This window comes from Limulus polyphemus, unplaced genomic scaffold (assembly GCF_000517525.1).
Source record: "Limulus polyphemus unplaced genomic scaffold, Limulus_polyphemus-2.1.2 Scaffold1777, whole genome shotgun sequence".
Classification (NCBI taxonomy): domain Eukaryota; kingdom Metazoa; phylum Arthropoda; class Merostomata; order Xiphosura; family Limulidae; genus Limulus; species Limulus polyphemus.
Window position 1 is genome coordinate 96,594 of NW_013667387.1, and position 24,272 is coordinate 120,865.

At 33.6% G+C, this 24,272-nt stretch overlaps 1 protein-coding gene across 3 annotated transcripts in view; it reads right to left on the reverse strand.

Moving 5' to 3' along the window:
* Positions 1 to 24,272, reverse strand: part of LOC106464908 (solute carrier family 12 member 6-like) — a 216,691-nt gene that overhangs the window by 82,380 nt on the left and 110,039 nt on the right. For all 3 annotated transcript variants that reach the window (XR_002611853.1, XM_013925080.2, XM_022392719.1), the window contains 4 exons: positions 23,906 to 24,004; positions 23,413 to 23,470; positions 23,183 to 23,301; positions 17,253 to 17,427 (listed from right to left, as the gene is read on the reverse strand). Coding sequence is in view for 2 of the 3 variants with exons in the window: in XM_013925080.2 (XP_013780534.1) it covers positions 17,253 to 17,427; positions 23,183 to 23,301; positions 23,413 to 23,470; positions 23,906 to 24,004 (451 nt within the window). In the remaining variant the exon portion in view is untranslated. The remainder of the gene's footprint in view (positions 1 to 17,252; positions 17,428 to 23,182; positions 23,302 to 23,412; positions 23,471 to 23,905; positions 24,005 to 24,272) is intronic.

Here is a 24,272-nt window from a genome sequence, read left to right on the forward strand (position 1 = left end):
ACACATATATATATATATATATATATACACACACACACACACACAAATGTGTGTGTATGTATATATTTAAAAATATCATAACCCCCAGACACTCTTGAAAATTGTGAACAGGGGTGTTGGGAGATATAGCAATAATTGGGTTGCCCAGGACAAATGGAGAAGTTAAGTAACATGTGAGAGTTCTAACTAGACAAATCAATATACAGATTCTCAATACACAAGATAAGGTTTTATAAAGTTATGGCAACACTCTCATTGAATTTTAGTGTAGAGTGTATTGTGTGTGTGTGTGGCTAGGACCAAATAGGTATATGCTATTTGAAAGAGTCCTGATGTTTTTTTCTGATAAACATGTATATTCACAAAAACATACACATACATATTTAAAAATACCTTAAGCCCAGACACCCATAGATTTGTGAACAAAAGTGTTGGAAGATAAAGCAGTACTTGGGTTACCTACATAAGCATTATAGTTTTGATTTGATATTTGATCAACATATTCACTTCATGACTCTGCTACTTGAGTAGGAAAACTGAGTTAAAAAAATTTTTAATACTTCTAAGTAACTAACTTAGACTTCATTTATATCATTAGAGCTTATAATTCTGTGCTATCATATGGTTTTAAGATATAACTAACTCTCTCACCATGGGCAGATAAAATTGCTTGTCATGACTTTTTGAAAATTGCTTTCAAAATTTAGTTAAATTACTTTATTATCATAATATACGAATTAACTTAGCATCACAACATAGTTAATAAACCAACTTTTGATATTATGTAAATTTTCAGTTCTAAATTATATATTTTACAAGAAAATATAAAAAGAATCCTCAATCTCTGCTAGGATGAGAATTGTGACATTTGCTGTCTAGTTCTTCCCTCTTCTCTAATTTATTTACAGTTCCTCCAAGACAGAGAATTTAAGGTAAGTTATTCATTATAATATAGTTATTACTCAGAAAAAGCACAATTTTTATAGCCTTCAATCTTATTTGTTTTCAGAGCCATAAACTAGAAACTCGGACCCACTTGCCACATCCTTTTTGACATATTGCCAATCTGACACTTTATACTATATTATTTATGACCAATATAAAGCTAAAGTTTTAATCTATCAAATGATACATTGTATTACGTTGTTTTGTGTAGAGAGAATTGTCTATTTTGCTTCCAGTTCAAACTTTATTCCCACAGGAAACACATTGTTGAGCTTAGCTGAATTTTTAACAGCTCTTGTCACATAGTTACAAAGCCAGAAAAATTATGATAGCTATAGAACACTGTCTCCTTTTTACACGTTATTTTTCTGTGTTCTTAGGTGCATTATTCAATTACACACTCAAAGGGTAAAATAATTGTTTTCCTTTTTGTCAAAGTCAACACAGGCTGGTTCAATTACTTTATAACGCAATTAACAAGACAAATTATACTTCTGTACTCTGTTACTGGAATACAATCTATCATTTCACTACACGCTCTTTATGGCTAAACTAATAATCACACAGTCTATGTCAATCTAACTATATATCTCTCTCTCAATATATATATATATATATATATCTTGAACTACATTCTTAGATGCAAATTTATAGCCCAAGGAGGCCTAGAACCTTCCACACATACAAGATATTATGTTGCAATAATACTCAATGAAACAATGAGAAAACACTTAGAAGGTTCTAGAAACACGATGCAATAATATAACAGCCACCAACTAGTGAACTAAATAATGTATGATTTGTAAACAGTTAGATAAACAATCTGCAAACTATTGCTTTAAAAATAACTAAATTTAACACTCCCACTATATAACTATCTTAATCATAACTCTCAAACTAAACTTAAATGGAAACAGTCATGTATATTCTAACAATAATCTCTTCTTCAAGAAAAATATTTACAATATTTTACTATATACAAAGATGGTTTTCAGTTCAGGCACAAATTCTACTCATAAAGTCTGCACCAACATTTTCAGTTCCCTTGAGGGTCTCTCATCACACAGGGAATCTGGTAGGGCTTCACCATGACTGGATCCCAGGTCAAGGTCTCAATCTTGTGTTCCACAAGGTTTGTTTTGCCTGGTCTATCTGTGAAAACATCTGCATACTGGCACAGTAGATCTTGTAGCTATTTTTTCTGCTTGCTAGTCAGTTCTTCACTGATGTTGACATCCTTGTATGTCTCACCTCCACTCAGAAGTCTTAGTTCTTATAGGTCTTTGTGTTTTGGTTCTGCATCTATGACTGCCACACCTGCAATGTCCACCTTTGCCTCTATAGCTGAACCCATTAGGTCTCATTCCTTCTCAAAGTACCTCTTCAACAGATTGGTGTGGTAGATCTTGGTCTTCCTATCCACTTTCACAAATCCATTCTGTTGATCACTTCCTACACTTCAAAAGGCCCTTTCCACTGTAGGGTAAGTTTGTTGTTGTTTGTGGGTAGTAGAACCAAGACCTTCTGTCCAACCTTAAAATGTCAATTCTTGACCTTCTTGTCACAGAAGTGTTTCTAATTGCCTTGAGCTACAAACAAACTTTCTGAAGTAAGTTCAAGGACTCCTCCAGTTGGTTTCTGAGGTCTAACATGTATTGGCATGTGTTCCTCACTTCTAACTCTTCTTCTCCTGTCCATGGATATGGTACTGTTCTTCCATACAGTAACTCAAAGGATGAAAATCCTGTACTCACTTGTGAAACTTCTCGTTAAGCAAATAATACTGCCTGCACATCATCTTCAGCATGCTTTTTAAGGCTCCATTAACTCTCTCATAAATTCCATTACATCTAGGGTTGTACGAAGTGGTATAGAGCTGCCTGGTGCTGATGAATCTAAACACTTTGTGCATCAGTTCTGAAGTAAACTCGGGCCATCTATCACTCTGCAGAACACTTCCAGGAGGGCTTCTGGATAACATGCCGCATAGTTGACTACTGTCAGCATGTACTGGTTCCCCTTGTCAAATACCAGTGCTAGTGGCCCAATCAAGTCCACATCTACTCTGCTGATTGGCTCTTCTATGAGAGGCATCTAACCAAGTGACACTTTGGTTACCTTCCCTCTAGGTATTGTCCTTTGGCAGATGTCACATGACCAGCAGAATCTGGTCATATCTCCAATGACCCTCAGCCAATGGAAGTTGCTGGTGATTCTGTCTACTGTCTTTTTTTGCTCCTAGGTTTCATCCCATAATCAAAACTTCCCCATTAAACTACCTTGATAGATCTGGTACAGCACTGTCTTCTGGTCCTCTATTCTGTAAGCCCCTTTTCCCTTTGTCTTGTGCTGGACTTTCTCCCAGGCACTGTCCCAAAGTTTCTACAAGAAAGGGTCTTTCTTCTGTGCTTCCTTCAGATCTTGTAGACCTACATTTGGGGTGTCACCTTTCAAGAATTGCAAAGGCTTGATGTCTTGATTGCTTTTCTTGAGCTCTTATGGCAACTGCAGATGCCTCAACAGTCTTCTTTCTGTCTGGTTCCTCCAAACTTCTACTACTTGGTATATTGCCAATCACCAAGTCATAGATGGATGCCTTCACACACATGGCCTCAAGGTCTTCCACACAGTATGAAGTATCCACCCTTATTATTGCTATGGGAAACTTTCTCACTCTCCCATCAATCAGCACACACAGATGTACCTTGCCCATCATCTGGTCATAACATACTAGACTGGTTCTCACTGCTGCACCCAGTGTATTGTAGGATTTTCACTTTCTTATCCCTGACATAGCCTTCACCTACTGGTATGTTGTGGTTTGTTGGCACCTCTCAATATTTGTCACAAACTCTGATCATTGCTGGCATTTTTGACCCTTTTGTTAACTTGAGCTGACCATCAATCATGCACTGTTTAATCATGATAATAGCACTTCTTTCATGTGGTAAATCTGATGAGTTGTTTCTATTCTGTTTCTTCTAGCAGTAGCATTCATGGTGACAGTTACTCTTTTCTTGTTTTTTGCCAGCACCATCTTTGTAGGTAGCTCCAGATGCTTTATGTTGAGATTTCTGCTGTTGCTTCTTGGTGACAGACTTGCACTCACTTGCAATATGTCCTATTTTATAACAAGTATAGCATTTCTTCTCTATTTTGTCTGTGAAATTCTTACTACCCTTGATGGCATCCTGTTTCTGGTCAGCTACCCATGTTTTTTACTTTAACTGATTATTCTTGGACTTGCCAGTTATATACCCTCCATGGGCTTCCATATACTGCTCTGCCACCTTTATCACCTCATCCACATCTTTTGGTGCTCTCTCCTTTAGGAACAGTGACATATCAGTGGAGCAGATGATCATGAACTGTTCATGTATTAGTAGTTCTGCCAGTATCTTCAGACTTGGCCATGTCAGACTACTTTGTGAAGTATTGTTGTGGACGTGCCACAAACTGAAATAGTTTCTCTGGTGTCAGGTTTGACTTCTCTGAACTTCCAACAAAAACCTTTTTTGATAAGTTCATAGCATTTCAGCAAGGCTATTTTTAACTTGTCATAGTATATGGCATCTTCTGACATCAATTTGATGAAATGTCAATTTTGGGGTCATGAACTTGTGCATTTGACCAAGCCCATAATGATAGAGTTAAAAGGCTCCAATTTGCACTGTTATGTACGATTCATCTGAATGTCTTGATCTTTAACTTGACAGTTCCTTTTAATGCAGCACAACATTCTCTCCATTTATATGTTTGTTTCTTCTGGATTAGGCACTTTATGTATTCACACATCTCCTATATACACTAATACCGATTGTCATATTTACAAAGATGATTAGAGGATTCTTGCTTGGTGGTTGCCTCTCTCTGAACTGCCCTTTCAGGTTGCTTCTGCTCTGGGTTGGACAGCTCACAAGTGGGTCTCAGTTTGTACCTACTGAATATCTTGTTCATCTGAAATTTTATATGAACACTCTCTCTTGAACTCTTCACCTGTTTTCTTGGACTTTGCAACCCCACAAGTTTTGGGAGCACATACTTCTACATTAGCCAAATGCATCCTATGATTTGGGAATGATGGCTTCTCTTTAAGTGACAATTCCCAATTAGAGGACTTTTACTGTTAGGGTCTCCAGTCTTTTTCGATATCCTATTCTCATGATATTTGTGTTGTTTCACATGAATGTCTGGATTTCCTGTCCTTGCTACCCTATCGCTGTGTTCTTGTACTCAAACTTCAACTGTGGTGACATATATCAATAGTTCAAGTCTTTCTCTGAGCTGATATTTCATAACTTTTGCCAATGGTTCAGTCATCCTCTACTTGGTGCAATCATGACAGCTATGCATTATATTCTGATGTTTCACTGATTTCAAAGTCCAGTTTCTCTAGCAGCAGATGATTTGAGCCCATGGAAAAAAAATATATATATATATATTAAATTTTGCATATTCTCTTCATCTTCATTCTCAGGTATTGACCAAGATCAATTGGCCCCACTGTCCAGTTCTTTCCCAGTGGCCTGCTCTACGTTAGTTTTTTCTCCTCTTGTTTACTTCAGAGAAATCCTATTCCATTACTTTTGCTTCATTTACTGTAATGAAGTTTGCATCTTCCAGTTAGATGTACTGCAGTCCTATACTATTGGAACTGGCTTCTCTTTGGCAGTATACAAGTACTGCTTCTCTCTTTTTTTTTGTAGTTTGTCTCTCTAAAATTGGGTTTTTTGTCTTTCTCCAACTCATTCACAGCTTGCCTCATTTTTTTCATATATCTCTTTCATGACAATATCTCACTCATTTTCTGTTGCCACAGAATCATGTGCTCCCTTTCATTCCTACTACATTTCTGTTTCTTATCAAGACATTGTCCTCAATTGAAGCTAAGTCTGGTCTTTAGTTGTGTAGTTTCTTCTTTTGTACCTTTGCAACCTGGTCATTTGATTGTTTTTTCCCAAGATGTATTTTATTTTGTAACTAGCTTCTGGGTGAAGACATTCTGAGATTTTTGCCATCGGTGTCTTTCTTATGTTAACATTTTTCTAATCTGAAAATATGTATTTTCAATAAATATTCACCTTTTCACACAGATAAGCTATCTTTCTCATGCATCTGCCAAAGAAAGCAACTCTCATCTAATTTAATGTGCTGGTACATGATGATGTCACTCTGTGAAAAGGGCCCTCCACCAATAAAAGGGCAAAACAACCTACAGGGCAAAAACTCCCTCTATGCACTTGTACTTGTGGTAACTTCATTCTTTGATGAAGCAAGATGTCAGATTTTTAAAAATAATATTATATAAGTATATGGGTTCTGATTTTTTTTTTTGTTTTTTTGCAAATTGTCGAAATAATTGGCTTTTACTTATATTTATTAATAGTATAAATATATAGACTATGTTGTTGTTGGGCTTAGGATTCTTATACAGTAGGTGTCTGTGACTTGTTAGCATTAAATTCAATGATGAATAAACAGCACACACTTTACTTGTTTTCAAATAATATGCATCTATGTATTCAGAACAAGTTAAAAATATTTACAATAAAGTATTCACACTATAGAGAATATCAGCATATCATAAACATTATATCAGTATATGTATAGTTCTCCTCTTCTTGTCAAAAGTCCACTTAGGCCTGTTCAATTACTTTAGAATCTCAGCCAAGCTATTTTCTCTAATACTATCACAATATTATTCTGGTGTGATTCGCTTATGACTGTGGTCTTCTTTCATCTGATGTTCCTTTCATCAAAGTGCATTCAGGCTGATTCAATTACTTTAGAATATTGCTTTGATGGAATAAACTTATTTTTTCTTATTTCCTTTTCCACTATTAGTTCCACTCTAATATATATATTATACGTTATGCCTATGTCAGTAATTAGGCCTATCACTTTTATGTTACTTTACTTCACAACAACTATTGTTTGTTTGTTTTGAATTTCGCGCAAAGCTACACGAGGGCTATCTGCGCTTGCCGTCCCTAATTTAGCAGTGTAAGACTAGAGGGAAGGCAGCTAGTCATCACCACCTACCGCAAACTCTTGGGCTACTCTTTTACCAATGAATAGTGGGACTGACCGTAACATTATAACGCCCCCACGGCTGAAAGGGCGAGCATGTTTTGGAGTGACGGGGATTCGAACCCAGCACACCAACTATATTCTCTTTACTTTTATCTGTCTAATACTGTCTGTCTGCTGCTTCCTGCTCATCTCACGCTATTTATATCTTTATTACATAGTCGTCTGGCCACTTTCTATATTCTCGACACCAATTAGTTATTAACAAAACCTTCTACAATCAACTGCTTTTAACTCTTATTATAACATATCTAAAAAATAATAAAATATTCACTCACAAATATAAATTAATCACTAATATTTAAACCAAACAGTCTTTTATATCATGACACAAGACAAAAATGTGCATCGGAAGTGGGGAGAATGGGTGGGAATGTGTGCAGAAGAGAGTATCTACTGAAAATATATTTTGAGATAAGGAAAGTGTTAAGTTCTGAGAAAATAACCCACCTCAACATACTGTTTAGCTAAAATCCCACACTGAATTGGTGGAGGAGCTGGTGCAAAATTTTAGATAGATGAGCTCCCTTAAGAAAGTGCCTGAAGGAAAACTCATGGAGTGTGACACTCGATGGTGGGGCTCTATAGGGACACATCCATGGGAGACTGCATCTCATCTCACCAGGGTATATTCTTCACCTGTAAAGCAAGGGGGGAAAGAGGCAAATAAGCCCCATGTGTTGCAAGGATGGGTGGAATGAGAACATGACTATCCAAGCTCTTGCACACAAGCAGTTTGTCAGCCAACATGTGTAGTGCTGTTGAAATGTGTTGAACAGATTCCAACTACAGGAGGAGGGCACTTTAGTTATGCAGTTGGTTACAGGAGGAGGGCAAATCTGTTTTGTATTATGGTTTCATACAGTGTGCTTACCTCTACTCTACTAAACAAACTTTTGGCTGCAGGAAGAAGGTTGATTTGTTGTTTGGGGCTATCTATGCCAAGCAAGAGGTAAAGTAATAAAGTAAAGTATTACAAAAACTAAAAAGAAAAGAAGCTAAAAATCAAACAATGCCCAAAAACAGTTAAAAAATTTAAATAGGATAAAAAACGCAAATGGCCCATAAAAATGAAAAAAGACAATTAAGTTGGACAGTATCACTATTGCCAATTTAAAGTTAGTCTAAAATGGTGCCTCCACTCACAGTCGTAACAATGGCATGACAGTAAGATATGGGCTATTGTGACTTGAGTGTCACAAAGGTCACACATTGATGGATCAGACCCAGATAAAAGAAAACAATGATCTGTGACCAATGTGTAGCCAATCCAAGACAACATCCTCCCTTCAATCCTTATGGAAATTAGATGGCCAAAACACAACAGTAGGTTTAATGTGGAAAAGCATATTATGATGCTGCTCTTTTCAACTTGACTAACAACTGGCACAAAGCTGTGCCTTGATCACAGGACCATAGCCCATAATTGAAACTGGCAAGGCAGTGACTGTGCCAGAGGAGACAGACTTAGCTGCAGTGTCAGCGAGCTTGTTCCTGCAAGTACCAAAATGGTTAGGTATCCATCATAACTGGATAGAAAGGGAATATAGACATAAATGGGCCATTTGTTTCTAAATATCGATGACAACAGGGTGAGAATGGACATTAAGGGATTCCAGGGGCAACAGAGAGCTAAGAGAGTCTGTGTGAATAATACAGTTATTGTACTGCTTATCTTCTACACAATCCAAGGCAAGAGAAATGGCATACAACTCATCAGTGAACACAGGAACTGTAAAGGGGATCCTGTGAATAATCACTGAACCACAACAAACTATGGCAGAGCCCACAGAGTCACCTGATTTCGAACCATCCGAAAACAACTGGAACAGGAGAATGGTTCAAAAGATGTTTGGCAATGAGAAAACAATACTTCTAATCGGGAGTATCTGCCTTCCTCAGAAGACTCAAAGAAAGGTCACAAGTGGGGTTGGTAATGAGCCATGGAGGGATGGGCTGATCATTGGAAACAGCAACATCATCCAATGACACACCCAAATCAGCCAGGCTATGAAGGCCAAAAGTAGGAATGTCAGATCATCAATTCAAAGATGCATAGCCCACTGAGGAAGAATGACACAACCCCAGGTTGAATGCTGTGGTAAGAATCGAAGATTGGTAGCATATTGTAAAGAAAGTTGCAAATGGCAGAGGTGAAGAGGAAGGAACCCATGCAGAGCTGAAGCCCTAGATGGTGAACATGGTCCAACATCTTTAAGGCAAAGGGCTAGGTAGAAACATAAACCAGAGAACCATAGTTCAGCTTGGAACATATGTGGGCACGATAGATTTTCAACATAGCACCTCTTCTCCCCTCCACAAGAGGTGGAAGAGAGGACATGGTGTATATTCAGTGTCCTTGTACATTTGACACAAAGCTGCTTAATGTAAAAAATAAAAGCAGCTTGTGGTCAAAGATAAGCCTCAAGAACCATGGAAAGAACAACATCACAGAGACAGAGGTCAGGATCGAGGTGTAAACCCTGTTGGTGACAAAAATGAATGCAAATGGTTTTGGAGATAAAAAAAGGTGAAACTATTTGCTGTGGTTCACTTAAACAAGTGAGTGAGAGCAGTCTGAAGCTGCTGCTCAATAATCCTCATATTTGATAACCAACAAGAAGTGTGGAAGTCATCAACATGGAGGCCATTTGCAACCACAGGAGGAAGGTGTTTAGTGATAGCATTGATCTTGATACTGAAAAGGGTGACACTCAAGACACAGCCCTGAGGGACTCCAAGTTCCTGTGTAAAGGAATGGGAAAGGGTCGACAACAAACACAGTCTTGGAATCATCTGTCAAGTAAAAAATTACAAGTAAAAATGGGTAAATGACCATGCAACATACAGGAGTGGAGGTCCCACAAAATAGTGTACCTCCAAATAGTGTTATAAGCCTTTTCAAGATCAAAAAGACAGAAACAAATGATCTTTCTTGAGGAAGGCTTCTCTAATCAAGGTTTCAAGTTGAATCAGGTGGTCCACAGTAGAGTGATGTCTACGAAAACCACATTGAGTGGGTGAAAGCAGGTTATTAGATTCAAGGAACCAAACAAGATGAGCAATAACCCTCCTCTCCAGGACCTTACAGAGACAGCTAGTTAAAAGAATTGGATGATAATTAAAAGGAATTTTGGGATCCTTCCCAGGCTGTGAAAAAGGTAGAACAACAGCTTTGCACCACGTATCATGTAAAACATTCTCCTCCCAGATCTAGTTGAAGAAAACCAGAAGAAGAGAAAGAGAAGAGAGATCCTTTGACTTCAGGAGGAGTTCGCTATGATGTGGTGTAAATGTTTGAACCAAAGGTGTCCCCAAAACCTAATTTCTTGACTAACTTAGGAGAGCTAGCTAACCCCTCTAATCCCTTCTGAATGAAAGAGGGAGACATTTGCCCTAAGAATCAGAGGGAGGAGAAAATGAAATGCAATGAAAATAGATGGATATTGAAGAAATGGAGAGACATTCTGTGTCTGTCAGCAGAAAACCATGACAGACAGGCCTCCATGGGTCCAAAACTGAGAAGATGATCACTAGCAAGTCGTGCAGCAAGCCTGACATTGGGTAGAAGAGAGACAGGTAAAGGAGGAAGGCTTGGAAGGTAGAATAGAAAGGTTTGGTAGAGGGACCTAGTCAAGGAACAGTAGTAGAAAGGCAAGAAAACAAAGAAAATAGTGAGAATTGGTCTCGGGTTGCCTCAGCTCGTGATTCTAAAGAGTCAGAAACACCAAAAATGCCTGGGCAAAAAAAAAAAGAAGAATGGTGAAGATTACATAAAAGTAAGTAGATGGGCATAAGTGAGTGAGGAGGGTAGCCCTACCTAACAAATACCAGCAGCTTAGTAATTACTGGCCATAGCAGAGAATAGAAGGAAATGAACTTCCCCTAGAAATTCATCTGAAGTGCAATGAAAGAGCCATCATGAGCATTAATGTCAACTGAGGGACAAAAAACGAAATAATCATGAGAATTATGATTGTAAAGGAAAGAACATGAAGAGTCATAAGACACAAGTGAAAGTTAAAGAATAGAATATACCTGGGAGATAAATTATTGAAATAGTGAAGAAGGTTGAGGGCTTTCTTCAATCTTCAGTGAGGTAACTAAGGCACATCTGGAAGGTGAAAATAGGTGATCAAATTCGTCTTCCTCAAAAAGAATGGATGGGAACTGAAGGCCCAACATGCATAATGGATCTCACAAGCTGTTGTACGATGGCCTGAAGCCATAGTTGAAATAGGTTTTGTGTGTGAAATTTCTTCACTCACACACGAATAAGTATAAGTCGCATTAACTTGCAAATTTATATTAACAAAGTGAAGCAAAAAAGGACAAAAGATCACAGTATAATAATACTCATTGAGAAAATAAAGAGGATTGGAGGGAGGAGAAAATAAAATGCAATGAAAATAGAGGGGTGTTAAAGAAATGGAGACAGTCCATGTCTGTTTTGACAGTCATGGTGGGAGGAACAAAGGTGGCTCATTGTGTGGCATTGCACTTGATAACAAATAAACAACCGCAATGTCTTCTTTATCATGATGTTCCCAACCAAACTAAGCATGGATTTCAGGCTACATCTCATCACTTTTGTCAATGGCTTTGGCCTCCTGGTCTCTGTACCCTTTAACTCTTTTGTGGCGGGCTGGTCCAATTTGTGGAAATTGATTCTCGAATTTCACTTGTACAACAATGCATGCAGTAACTCTAAGATTTCTCAATGTATCCTCTGAAAAACTCATTACATTTTGTTAAAGATCTTAAATATCTTGTACACAAAGAATGATATTATAATTAAGTTTTTTTATTGAAAATATGTTATTTTTCTATCGCACTTACTTGCATTCAAGCTATTAACAAATTGAGTGCAAGGTAATTTTCATTTTTAGTATAAAAATACTTTTCTTTGTCTTATAGTTTTATATTTCATTTGCATAATCTTTAGAACCTCCTAAAGAAGAGCTGTTACAAATTCATCCAAGCTAGTCTTTAACTTTCCCATGAGAAAAAATGGTGTATTATAAGTGAAATTGACATCTAGCTGTTCAGAACACAACACGAATAATAAGTCATTTGATAGATGCAAACACTGATTTTCTATTGTTTATACATAATATATAATTAAATTTAACAGAGAACTATTAACAAATGATGAAAGAGATGATGTGACAGGTGGATGTGGCCGAAAGATGATTATTCATTGACAGTCTTAGTACCACAGTTCATACTAACGTTAATAGTGTGTCATAAAATTAGTTGCTTTCAATTGTATCATGCCATTATAAGTGTTGATTAATATTATACAACGTGTTTAACAACTAAATTATCTGTTCTTCTGTGTAAGTTTCTATAATATTTTTCTTTGTATTACTAATCTGATTATTATAATCCAAATTCAACATTTCTACAATTATTATGCTTCCAGTTTTATATTTGTTTTAGTCTTATTTTGTGTTTAAAGGAAATACAGTGATTAATTTTATAAAATTTATTTTTATTTTTGTCAATAGAAATTACTGTTTTATTTTTGTTCAAAACATTTCTATATAAATTTAGTTTGTAATTAAAGTTTTTTGTGTGTTACAATAACAACTAGATTCGTGATTTTGTAACAATGCATTTGTGTGCCATTCAGAGTGACTGGAACAAATTCACCAAATTTTGAAGTGTGTTAATTTATGGTCTGCTGTCATTTTACAACACTAATTTTGATTTTAATATTTTAGATCCCTCGTTTTGAAAAATGGCTGAGAAAAGTAGAGGTTTGTATCAATACACTTACAAGCCAGAATTTTTGAAGTTTGGCTTCACTAAGCTCAAGGAACAATCAGGCTTATCTCATCCCCAGTGTGTGAAGTCATCTTTGAAAGTAAACAAACTAAAGCGGCATTTGACTTCTGGTTAACAAACCATTGATCTTGGAGATATAAAGAGGATGGTGTCAAACGAATTAATCTTGATGCACCCTCAAAGTCTTCGATTTGTTTCTTTCGAGAATACCACATTGGCCTCTGTTGAGGTGGCCTGGAAAACAGTGCAATGCAAGAAGCCTCACAACATTGGAGAAAAAGTGGTGAAAAACTTATAAGTTTCCAACAACAGTATCAAACGAGGAATTGAGCTCATCTCTGAGGATATTTTGGATCAAGTTCTAATGACCCTGAGAAAAGAATGGAAGTTTTCCCTCCAAAAAGATGAATCTGTCAATGATCCTCAGCTCCTGGTTTTTGTATGGTACAAGGGAGAAGAAGACTTCATTAAAAAATTCCTCTTCTGCAGTTTACTGTCAACCACAACAAGAGGCAAGAACATCTTCACACTGGTTGACAGTTTCATCAGGAATCATGCCCTTGAGTGGACAAATTGCTTGGCTGTCTGCACTGATGGAGGTCCATCCATAATGGGAAGCCGAGTAGGATCTTGCACTCTGGTTAAGGAGATCAATCCCAGTGCTGTCTTGATTCACTGCTTCCTGCATCAAGAAAACCTAGCAACCAAAGAAATGCAGCCGAAGCTCCACTCATTCCCACAGATGCCATCAAAATTGTGAACTTTATAAAAGCAAGAGGCCTGAACATAAGGGTACTTCAAAAGATGTATGAGGAAATGGGATCTGAGCACCAAGACCTGCTCTTTCATTCTGATGTCTGTTGGCCATCTCGAGGAAAGATCCTTGCAAGACTTTTATAAATGAAAACCAAAATTGAAATATTACTTCATGAGAAGAAGCATGTATTGGCTAGCTGCTTCAAGGATCCCTCTTAACTGGCAATATTGGCCTATCTGAGTGACATCTTCCATCATCTGAATGAACTGAACACAGATATATTGGGTCGCAACCAAACCATGATTGATATTGATTGAAATGTAAAAATTAGAAATGTATTAGGCTGGATAAGGTAAGATAAGTACTAATAATAATATATTTTCACAAGCTATGCTTGTGAGCATCTCGCAAGTAGTCCCTGTGTGATGTTAATTTGATAGGGTAGTGTGAGCCAAGTAATTTACAAATTTTATGGTGTGAATAATAGTTTTGACACAGTACAAAGGGCAATAAAATTTAACAATAAACAGATGTATACTGTTATGATACTTAAGCTATTTAGGATAAACAAATCAAGTTTCATGTTACAATCTGAAGTCATTCTAGAAAAAAAAAAGGGTAACTTAGATTTTGTTCACATTTTTTTGAGGTGGTTACAAGGCTGGACAAATTGATCAACCTCGTATAGAGTTAGGGTAGAGAAAAATAACAGATAAATTATGAAGTTTTTCTGAAAAAAAACAAAAACATTTGATATTTATTTAGGAGGTTTTATGGATTATGCAAATAAAATTTGAAAAGTATTCTTAATCTTAATATGAAAATCATTTTGCACTCAAAGTTTTAGTAAAAATATTTAATTAAAAATTCTGATTTTATTTTTACAAAAGACTTAAAGTTTACTGAAAGCTTGCCAAATTTCATGAAGATACAATAGGTGCTGTCAGAGTTATAGTATGTATACCATCTTGGTTATATGGTGGTCACAAAGTTCTGTAAAATACAGGTACCCGTTCTGATAGGGTTAATAGTTCCACATCACAAGTTGCAAATCACCAGATGAACATGTAACTCATGTTACCTATTCAAATTATTTAATGCATGAGCTAATCACAAGTATAACTTATGAAAAATGTTTATTATTATTATTTCATTATCTTACCTTATCTAACCTAAAAAATTTCTAATTTTTACATTTTAGTTATTTTTATAATAAGTAAAGAATGCACATGAAAAACAAGAAATATAGTATTTACCTGGGCCACCTATTTTTTGGCGGTCAATTGTCAATGAAACTTAAACCTACTTTTTTATATTAATGGTACTACTATACTAAATAATTTTTTATTTAATTGAATAGTGCACCTAAGAACACAGGTTAATAACACATAAAAAGCATACAGTCTAATAATTATTATTATGGCCTCCTAACTATGCAACAAAAGCTGTTGAAAATTCAGCTAAACTGGTCACTGTGTTTCCCATGTTCTGATAGGGTTAATAGTTCCACCACACGAGTTGTAAATCACTAGATGAACATGTTGCTCATGTTCCCTTTTGAATTATTTAATGCATGAGCTACTCACAAGTATAACTCATGAAAAACGTTTATTATTATTATTATATTTCATAATCTTACCTTATCTAACCTAATGTTTATTATCATTATTATTATATTTCATTATCTTACCTTATCTAACCTAATACACTTATCATTTTTACATTTCAGTTACTTTTATAATAATAAATAAAGAATGCGCATGAAAAACAAGAAATATAGTACTTACCTGGGCCTTCTTTTTGGTGGTCGATTGTCAAGGAAACTTAAACCTACTTTTTATATTAATGGTACTACTACACTAAATAATTTTGTATTTAATTGAATAGTGCACCTAAGAACACAGAATAATAACACACAGAAAGCAGACAATGTCTAATAATTATTATAACTTTTCTGGCTTCCTAACTATGCAACAAGAGCTGTTAAAAATTCAGCTAAACTTGTCACGTGTTTCCCATGAGAACAAAGTTTAAACTGGAAGCGAAATAGTTAATTCTCTGAAAACAATGTGACATAATATGTCATTTGATAGATTAAAACTTTAGCTTTATAATGGTTATCAACAATATAGTTTTAAATATCAGAGAACTATTGGCAATTTGTGAAAGATGGGATGTGACATGTGAGTCTGTTTATGGCTTTGTAAACAAATAAGATTGAAGGCTGTAAAAATTATGCTCTGCCTGAGTAATAACTAAATTATAATGAGTAATTTATGTTAAATTCTGTGCTTCTCAGAGAGGTGGTAAATAAAGTAGAAAATGGGGAAGAACAACAGAAGAAATGTCAAAATTTTCATACTAGGGGAGACTGAGGATTTTGTTATAGATTTCATTATAAAAACTAAGAAATTATACATTATTAAATTTGGTTTATTAAGTATGTTTTGATGCCAAGTTTATTTAAAAAATGATGATAAATAAGTTTAATTAAATTTTGAAAGCAACTTTTAAAAAAATGTTGACAAGCACACTTTTACCTGCTCATGGCAAGAGAGTTAAACTGTGAACCCATAAAAATTTTACCCTTTCTATGACAAATTAGTGAATCTTTTATCCTTGAACATTCTCTTTGCAAATTCTTTCACCTATAAATTATTTTAAAATTTGTACTTTCATTTAATGTTTATAGCTGTTAAATATTAAAACACCTCCCAACTTTAAAAAAGGATTTCTAAATTTGAAAAGATGCAGTTGAAGGGCTAAGCTTCTGGAGCATTAGTGGCAAACATAGGATATCCTTTTGAAAGTTAAATGTTTTTTATGAAAACAAATTATTCTAGGCTTCATTTGGTATATTATGAAGTTAGCATTTCGGACATTCCTTTTCCCAATTGCTTAAGCTGTTTTTATCATATATGTAGAATACATATCACAATGAATTCAGTTCCCTACATTACACACATTCTTTTCTATATATACACAGAAGACTTTCTGTGATGATTTGCACATACAAAAGGACATTCAATATATCACTACAGCAATTCCTTTTTTGATAAACAAATAAAAATATTGAAAATGGTGTATTATGTCTTTTCATATTCATAAAGCATATACTTATTTTCTTTGCACAGTAACACCACCACTATACACATTTTTCATTTATTTCACCTAATAAATAAGAATGAAGATAGCATAATAAATTGAATTGATGTTTCCATTGCTATGGTGACAAATTCTATTTCACAGTACTACTTGAGAAGTTACGGAGAACTAATATTTCCAACAGACAAATGAAACTTTTTACAAAACCAAAAAGCACAAAAATTAAGACCATTTGATATGTTTGTCATATCCATGTGTGTATGTGACTTGAAAATTTGGTGTTTCAAATGTTCAGTGAGAGAGCTAACCATTTCGTATATGCATGTGTAAAACATATCAAATATTCACATGCTGAATGAATATAATGAGATATTACCTTAAAATATCAATATGTGATAAATTAAGATTAACAATTTTAAATACATTAAAAGCAACAGTTAGCAGACTAACAACAAAATAATTCTATACAAAAAACTTTATAATTCTTTGGTTTCATGAATTTAACATGCACAACATTTTTGTAGCCCTAACATTATTTTTCAGTTTCTATTATTGAAAGACTTACATAGTCAAAATTGGTGCAATGTAGTCTAAATTTCCAATTAAAATTCCTAGTTCACAGATTCCCAAGGTAAGGAAAAGAGCCCGAGTTGGTTCATTCTTTGAGGAACTGTAAGAAAACACATTTAGGAAGGGGATAATCTGGTCTTTAGCAATAGCCTGCATCAGTCGAGGTGCTCCTACAAAGAGAAAATCAAAATCGTACATAATTATTTCAAATAAGAAAGTATTCTTAAAAGCAAAAGTTTGGAGATGGCTTGAATGGGTAAAGAAAGAAACTTTATTATAAGTAACAAATGTACAATGTTACAACAAGCTTTTGTCATCAACAGGTACAACTAGTTTACACTGATACAATAATATATACAGTATGTAACAAAGAGGTTAAATGACCAGTTATTGCTTAACAGCCAAGTAAAGGCATCTTTGTACCCCCAGGAAGTTGTTTTAGAGAGGGACTTATTTGTTCAATTAAGATGGCTTTCTTTATTTTGCATTTGTTGGGGTTTGGTTCTTTGTTTCAAGTTACATGTTTTGAGTAGATATACTTTGTTTTTTGAGTTGCAATGATGGTAAACATGGGAGGGTTTTTTTTTTATTATATTAGGTGATTCTGGTTTCTCTGATGTAGAATTCTGGAAAGTGGTTACACATTATTTTATTACAAGTCTTTTTTTTACACAAAAAAAATAATTTTTTAAATAAGTATTTCCACTAAAAATTTCTCTATGAATTCATGGAGTTAGTGCTGACTGCTCCAAGTGCAAAGTGATTTTCATATAAAGATTGAAAACCTTTCTTTATATGAAAATTGTCAAATTTCATTTGCATAATCTCTAAAACCTTCTAAACAAATATCAAACTTTTTTCATTAAAACTGTCTACTTTATCTGTTATTTTCTCAACCATAACTCTACACACATTCAATTAATTTGATCGACCATGTAACCACCATAAAAAATACAAAATAAATTGAAATCACCTCTTTTCCTTTCTATAATAACTGCAAATTGTAACTGGATACCATAATTGTTTATCTTAAATAGTTTAAAACTTATAACAATACACATCTATTTATACTTAATTTTAGTTTTATTACTCTTTGACCCATATCCAACTAATACTTCCATTACACAAGTTGTAAAACACTCGGCGAATATGTAGCTTACGTTACCGTATTGAGTGAAGTAATGCACAACCAGCTCGTGAACATACCTCATGAAGAATTTTGTTATTATTATTCTTAATTATCTTACCTAACCTAACCTAATAAGTTTCTAATTTTCACATTTTAGTTACTTTTATAAAAATCAAGAAAAAAAAGAAAACAAGAGTAACATCACTTACCTGTGACTTCTTGTTTTTATGATGTCGGTTGACGATGAAACTTAAGCCTACTTTTTTTTATAATAATGATACTAGTACACTAAATAATTTTTATTTATTTAAATATTGCACCCAAAAAAACAAAATAATAACATGCACAGAGCAAACAATGTCTTATAACTATCTTAATTCATATGGCTTTCTTTAAAACTTACCTAAGATTCTTGATATAACCACCACAAGAGAAACTTTCAAACTATAAATGAAATGAACAGTATTCTGTACTAAAAATAACGTAATAAGTCATTTGATAGATTAATACCCTGGCTTTCTATTGGTCATGCATAGTATAGTATAAGATGTCAGAGAGAATTATTGGCAGTTTGTAAAGATATGATATTACAGATAGGTCTGATTTTCAGGTTTATGACTCTGTAATCAAATAAGATTGAATGAAGGATATAAAATTATGTTTTAATTTAGAAATATCTGTATTATAATGAGTAATTTACCTTAAATTCCATATTTCTAAGATAGGTGGTAAATAAATTAGAGAAGATCTAGAGAACAAATGTCACAATTCTCATATTAGAGAATATTGAAGATTTTTAAAAATATTTCCTTACAAAATTAAGAACCTAAAACTATATACTATTAAAAGTGATTTATTAACAATGTTTTGTTACCAAGTTTATTTATATACAATGATATTAAAGTAGGTTAATTAAATTTTGAATGTAACTTAAAAAAAAGTTGCACACTTTGAACTACCTGTAGCAAGAGGGTTAACTATTTGTGTACAGCAAAGTAAGAGTGCACTTGTCATGACATTTTATGATTCAATTAAATTAAACATCTTTATCATCAATGTATGTCAATAAATCTGGCATAAAAACAGTTTATAATTCACAATTTTATATCATCTAAGATGTACTTACTTAATTTCCAAATAAAGTACAAAAACAAATTCTCAATTTTCATTTTTCTGTGTCTTGCAACTTATCTGACCTCTGATTTCTCAATTTCAAAAACTTATAACTTCAATAATAGACTCCAACCTATTAGAAACACAAACTATACATAATTACACACAAAATTCTAAAATATGAACTTCCTACTTTCTTGATTAGCTGATATATATCAATACGTTTCTCAAACCTACCCACCATATTTGAGATTGTTTCCTAATCAATCTTACATGGCTGACAGACATGTTTACAGCCAACAGAAACAGCAGATTTTACTCTACATAAATCTTAAGATGCCTTATTTAACTTTGGTGGCAAAAGCTACAGATCCATGAAAATTGTTTGTGTGTGTTCATAAGATTTGCTGTGACACAAGATTTTTTTAACCTATTTCCAGTTCACTTAAAAAATAAATAATAGTTTGGGGGACATTACATTCTAGTGATTGATCAATATTTTGTATTATAAAATGCATATTTGAAAGCTATAAGAATTGTTTTTTGAAGATTCAATGAGGCTTAGACATGGGTGCAAAAATTATGTGTGTGTGTGTGTGTTACTGAGCTCTATAGGAAGTAGCTGTGATTTACTGCTTTTTCATGTAAGAATTATTGTTCCTGTGGTATAAAGGATGGAAATACAACCATATAATCAAAAGTAAACAGATGTGAAAAAGGTTAACAGTTGAAAGTGTTAAGTAATTTGAAACTACTTGACCAATAATGCAGTCAGTGCAGAAGCAAAAATGGTATTACTAATTTTATATTTTTCAACTTTTCATTTTACAGTACACTGATGATTTCTCTACAGTTAGTGTTAGGGTAGAGAAAATAAGAAATAAAATATAAAGTTTTGCCAAAAAAAAACTTTTGATATTCATTTAAGAGATTTTGTTTTATGCAAATGAAACAGAAAACTGTAAGATGTAAAGAAGTATTATTATTCTTAGCATGAAAATAATCTTTCACTCAGATTTACACAGGCAAATCTTTAGTAAAAATAATCTGTTAGTCAGGCTACATACAGGTTAACCCTATTGCCATGGGCATCCTTTACTGCACATCATGAGGTTTTAGTACTTATGTTCAAAATTTAATTAAACTACTTTTTGTTTATGTTATGTCAATTGGTATAGCATAAATTCTTAGCTAATATTTTAATAGTATATAAGTTTTTAATTTTATATGGCAAAAATATTAAACAAAATCCTGAAAATGTTTCAGAAATGTGACATTTTCTCTAGGCATCCCCTCTCAATTTTATTCACCTCCCCTTCAATAAGTATGATATGTAACACAAATTACTCACTATAAAATCGTCATTGCTCAGACAAACCATAATTTTGATGGCCTTCAATCTTGTTTAGTTACAGAGCCATCAAATAGAAAATCAGACCCCTCTTACCATACCCACCTGTTACATCCTCTCTTTCAGGATTTGTTAATAGTTCTCTCTTACTTTTAATATTATATTATTTATAACCAATAGAAAACCAAGGTTTTCATCTATCATATTATGTATTATATTATCTTGTTTTCTGAACAGAAAAATTGTCATTTTCTCTGTTAGTACAAGCTTCGTTCCCACAGGAAACATATCAACTAGTTTGGTCACGGTTTTCATCTATCAAATGACTTATTGTATAATGTTGTGTTCTGAATTCAGAGTAATCAATTTCACTTGTAATTCAACTTTGATTCCCACGTGAAACACAAGACTAGGTTTGATGAAATTTTAATGGCTCTTGTCACATAGTTAGAAAGCCAGAAAAATTGTGATTGTTATGGGAAATTGTCTGCATTTTACATGTTATTATTGTGTGTTCTTTGGTGCATTATTTAGTTAAATAAATATTATTTAGTGCATTACTATCATTTGTATAAAAAAGTAGGGTTAAGTAACATTGACAGTAAAAAAATTAGATGGCCCGAGTAAGTACTTTATTTCTTGTTTTTCATGTTTATTCTTTATTTATCATTTTAAAAGTAACTAAAATGTAAAAATAAGGATCTCTTTGAGTTAGTTGTGGTTAGATTAGCTAAAATAAATTAATAATAATAATATAATAAAAATGTTTCACAAGGGACACATGCGAGCAGCTCATGGGTAATGTAATTTGATAGTATAACATGAGCTCCACATTCCCCAAGTGATTGACAACTTATAAAGGCACGTTTAGTATTTAGACATGGTTCAAGGGGGCAATAAAAGAATAAAATTTAAGTATAAATAAATGTATACTGTTATGAGTTTAAAGCTACTTAGAATAAATAAATGTAGTTTCATGTTACAATTTGAAGTCATTCTAAAAATCCAAAAAATTGTAATTTAGATTTATTTCTCTTTTTTTGGTGGTTACGAGGTCAGTCAAATTGACCAACCTTGTATAGGGTATAGAAAATATAAAGTTTTATTGAAAACAAACATTTGAAATATATTTAGGAGGCTTTAGAGATTATGCAAATGAAATTTGAGATTTTTGAGATGAAGAAAAGTATTTTTAATCTTAACATGAAAACCACTAAAAATTATTTTTTGAATGTGAAAGTCTTATAATACTTACTGAATGTCAACAAAATTTAGTGAAGATATACATACTATATTAAAAGTTAGTAGTATCAAAGCTATAAAGTCTTTAAACAAGTACAAAGAGGTCACGTCGTTGGACAACTCGATTGAGCCTGTGTTGAGAGAGGTAAAGGGAGCATGTCTTACCATTTTATTAGAATCATTTTAAAAATTTGATTAAATAACTATATTATCACTGAATGTCAATAAATTTGGCATCACAACATAATTCATAATTCAAATTTTAATATCATATATGTTTTAGTTTCTTAATTTGAAAGAAAATGTTAAAAAAAAAACAAATATTCTTTTTTGTGTGTCATATGACATCTCCCTGTTCAGTTTAGATTTCATTATGCCTACCATATAACATCTATAGTAGTTAATGAATTGGAAACTCAAACTTCAGACATTTACAAGCTAGAATATAAATTGACAACCTCCCACCATTTGATTTGCTGAGACATTAATATATTTTGCAAATCTACCCTGGTAGCCCTGCCCACTACTCCATTCCTTTGAAACCACTTGCCTACTCATGCCTAATTCTCTTAAGTACATGTTTATAACCAATAGAAAGAGCACATTCCAAGATACATTTTGACTGGTTTGTAAATGGCTTGAAGGGAAAACTTGTCATTTCACTGGAAACAGTGAAGTCTGTTGACTAAGTTGTTGCTCTGAACAGAAAAAGAGATATTTTTTTAACTCACATATAGTTAGGAAAAAAGATAAATTACAGTGTTTTTATGTGTACCAATTGATCATTTTTGACTTTCTAAGATGCATCTCTGAATCTACAAAAATTAATTTGTCTTTCACCTCCACTTGAGAGAATAAACTTCAGTTTTACACAATAATCAGTTTGTTAAATTCATATAATAACAATACCAGAAAACTTACTCTAAATTAAAGTTGTATCTTCATTAAAACAATACAAAAGAACTTACTTAAACCTACACTTAGTATCAAATTGCTCTATTGAACACAGTACAGATAACTTCTTCAAAGTTTCAACCATTAAAACATTCTTGGATTGACTTTTTGGCTTGATTTGGATGTTTAATCCTACCTGTTAAAGATTGTAATCCAGCTCCAACAGTGGACAGAAATGACCCTATCTTAATGACCATTGGGTGAGGCCAAGCCAGAACAGCAACAGCCAAATCTCCACCAACGCTCTCTCCAAATCTTACAAAAAAAAAAGAAAAAAGAAAAGAATAAAAAGAAAAAAAACTTAATTTTAAACTGAAGAAAGAAAAATCATATCCGAAAATACTTGCAATGTGCAAGTAAACTTACTTGTCTCGAAGAAATAGGTTATCAGAAGTTGCTCCAAAGAGTAAAACACCCGTCAAATCTCAAAAAAGCTAAGGATAATATCCAGTTTTCCACTCAGAGCAAAATAAGATGTATCAAGAAAATAGTTTCTTAGAAAAAAATTTTCCTGTCACAAATATGCCTAACTGTTTATTGAACTTTTGTTTGATCAAATCCTTTTTTAAATAATGCTTACTATTACAAACATTCTCCTGTTCCTCATTATTTACATGAAATTCTTTGGTTTAGTTTTTGCACTAGTATACTAACTGTTCAACTAATATCATGTCCTCTGAAATTCAAAGAAAACAAAAACAATGTAATAACATTTCTGTTAGACAGTGACTGATGTTAAAAGAATTCATTACAAATTCCTCAGTTTAAGAAGAAAAAAAATTTCCACTTGTGAAAGGTTTAAACTAGATATGTATAAGCTCCGTTAACTTAAATCTGAAAATAATTATAAAAAGGATACAAACAAAAGATGTTGTTAACTGAGCTGCCAGAGTACCAGACGGTATAGATTTGGAAGCATCTTCAAGATCACCAGATCTGTTAGACCCTGCCATCAGTCCTGGAAATATATGTTAAACTTTTTGTAGCGAATACTACTTATCTTATTATGAGTTAGCAGACAGTAGACCCCAGTACTTACATTAGCAGTAATAACCCTAGGTCTGAAACTGGCAAAGATACTGTTTTTGATGGTATTGTTTTTTTCTTCTTCACACTAATAACTAGGGATGCACGGGTACCTGGTCAGATATTTGACCCCAGCCGGGTATTAGGCTACACGGTAATATTCGGCTGAGGTCAAGTGTCAAAGTTAGGCACCTAAGCCC